The 1977-nt window shown below is 54.0% G+C and overlaps 1 protein-coding gene across 1 annotated transcript in view; it reads left to right on the forward strand.

The window, feature by feature from the left end:
• Nucleotides 1-1913, forward strand: part of RPE65 (retinal pigment epithelium-specific protein 65kDa) — a gene marked incomplete at its 3' end in the record, with an annotated part of 3622 nt that extends 1709 nt beyond the window's left edge. The window contains exons 4-7 of the mRNA XM_010156477.1: nucleotides 184-291; nucleotides 382-523; nucleotides 1421-1568; nucleotides 1832-1913. Coding sequence (XP_010154779.1) covers nucleotides 184-291; nucleotides 382-523; nucleotides 1421-1568; nucleotides 1832-1913 — 480 coding nt within the window. The remainder of the gene's footprint in view (nucleotides 1-183; nucleotides 292-381; nucleotides 524-1420; nucleotides 1569-1831) is intronic.
• Between the last annotated feature and the right edge of the window lie 64 nt (nucleotides 1914-1977).

The following is a 1977-nucleotide window of genomic DNA, read 5'->3' on the forward strand; positions in this document are numbered from 1 at the left end:
CGGGGTCGGGGGGGGGGCAGTGGCTGGGCTCCATGCCCTTCAGATGCAATGTGGGGCTGCGGGAGGGGGAACCTGCAGCTTGCAGAGGGTTCCTGAGGCTCATCACCAGAATATTCGGGTGTTAATTGCGTGGCGTGGCGTGATTTCATGGCTGTACCTGTGACGTGCCCCTCGCCCTCCCAGGTTTGTCCGGACTGATGCGTACGTGAGAGCGATGACCGAGAAACGGATCGTGATAACAGAATTTGGCACCTACGCGTACCCAGACCCCTGCAAGAACATCTTTTCCAGGTACCTCGGGGTTGTGGATGTTGCAGAGATGTCCTGCCATGCTTCCGCTCCCAAGAAGCCCCTTACTGCCTGTCCTTTTTCTCTGCTCAGGTTTTTTTCGTACTTCAAAGGCGTGGAGGTCACCGATAACGCCCTCGTTAATGTCTACCCTGTCGGTGAAGATTACTACGCCTGTACCGAGACCAACTTTATAACCAAGATTAACCCAGATACTTTAGAGACAATTAAGCAGGTGGGTCTTTGCATTGTGCTTCTGAACACGTGGAGGGGTGAAGCTAGAAGAAAGATGTTTAGTGACAGGCCCTTACAACGAGGCAGGAGTTGGCTTGTCGGGGAGGGGACACAGAATCATAGAATCACAGAATGGTTTGAGTTGGGAGGGACATTAATGATGATCATCTAGTTCCAACCCCCCTGCCATGGGCAGGGACACCTTCCACTAGACCAGGTTGCTCCAAGCCTCATCCAGCCTGGCCTTGGACACTCCCAGGGATGGGGCATCCACAGCTTCTCTGGGCAACCTGTCCCAGTGCCTCCCCACCCTCTCTGGGAAGAATTCCTTTCTGGTGTCCCATCTCAATCTCCCTGCTCTAACTGCAAGGGTTAAGGACAGCAGAGTCAGAACAAGGTTGTAAATGAACCCGCTGCTCTGAGTAATATGGGACTGGGAGGCGACGGGCTCCATGGGCCGTATCCTCGTGCTGGGGTTGGGCTTTACAAACCAGAGCTGCGTTGTGGCCTGGCCAAAGGGGACCGTAACCAGGGGCCTCTGGCCAGAGCTTTACTGTTGCCTCCGTTTATGCGGGAGCTGAGCAGCAGCCACCCTGCAACCTAACGCGGAACACGTGTTCCCAGGTTCTTGCTGCGCTACCAGCCTCCAGCCGGTGGAGGCTTTCCTCTCGGACCCCAGGTTCCCAAATCTCTCCCTGTAACCCTGTCAGCTCACCCAGCCATCTCAAATTGCTTGGCTTTGCCGCTCTCCTTCTTGGAATAAAACAGATGGTGATTTGGGCTTAGAGAAGAACTTTCCAGGTCTGAAGCAAGGCCGTATCGACCCGCGATGCCGTACGGAGCGGTGACTTCCCACCTCCTGCTGTGAAAGCTCCTGACTTTGTGTCTTCTTCTCCAGGTGGATCTCTGTAAATACGTGTCCGTCAATGGGGCAACGGCCCACCCCCACGTTGAAAACGACGGGACGGTCTACAACATCGGCAATTGCTTTGGAAAAAACTTTGCGCTCGCCTATAACATCATACGGATTCCTCCGCTTCAGGCAGGTGGGTTGATCCCGCCTCTGAGCCAGCAGAGAAAATCTTGGCCCATCAAGTGGTTTTTTATCCCTCAAACGGGTTTCCTCATCAAGTTACTGTTTTTATAGTCGTCTTTAGATTTTATTCACGTTTTTAAGAAACAGGAATGTTAACTTTAAAGCCGTTAGTTACCTGATCTCTAAATCCTGAATCCGGAAACTCGCGGGGTAAACCCCACAGATGCAGTAAGTATGGGCGAAGCCCCCCATAACCCAACTGTCCCCTTCCAGACAAGGAGGACCCGATGAACAAGTCGGAGGTGGTGGTGCAGTTCCCTTGCAGCGACAGGTTTAAGCCCTCCTACGTTCACAGGTAAGGCTCCCCGGGGTCAGCAGGCTGGGTCGGCTGAAGGCAGGGACGCGGCTCACGCCTGTGG

Source organism: Eurypyga helias, unplaced genomic scaffold (genome assembly GCF_000690775.1).
Source record: "Eurypyga helias isolate BGI_N326 unplaced genomic scaffold, ASM69077v1 scaffold748, whole genome shotgun sequence".
Taxonomy (NCBI): domain Eukaryota; kingdom Metazoa; phylum Chordata; class Aves; order Eurypygiformes; family Eurypygidae; genus Eurypyga; species Eurypyga helias.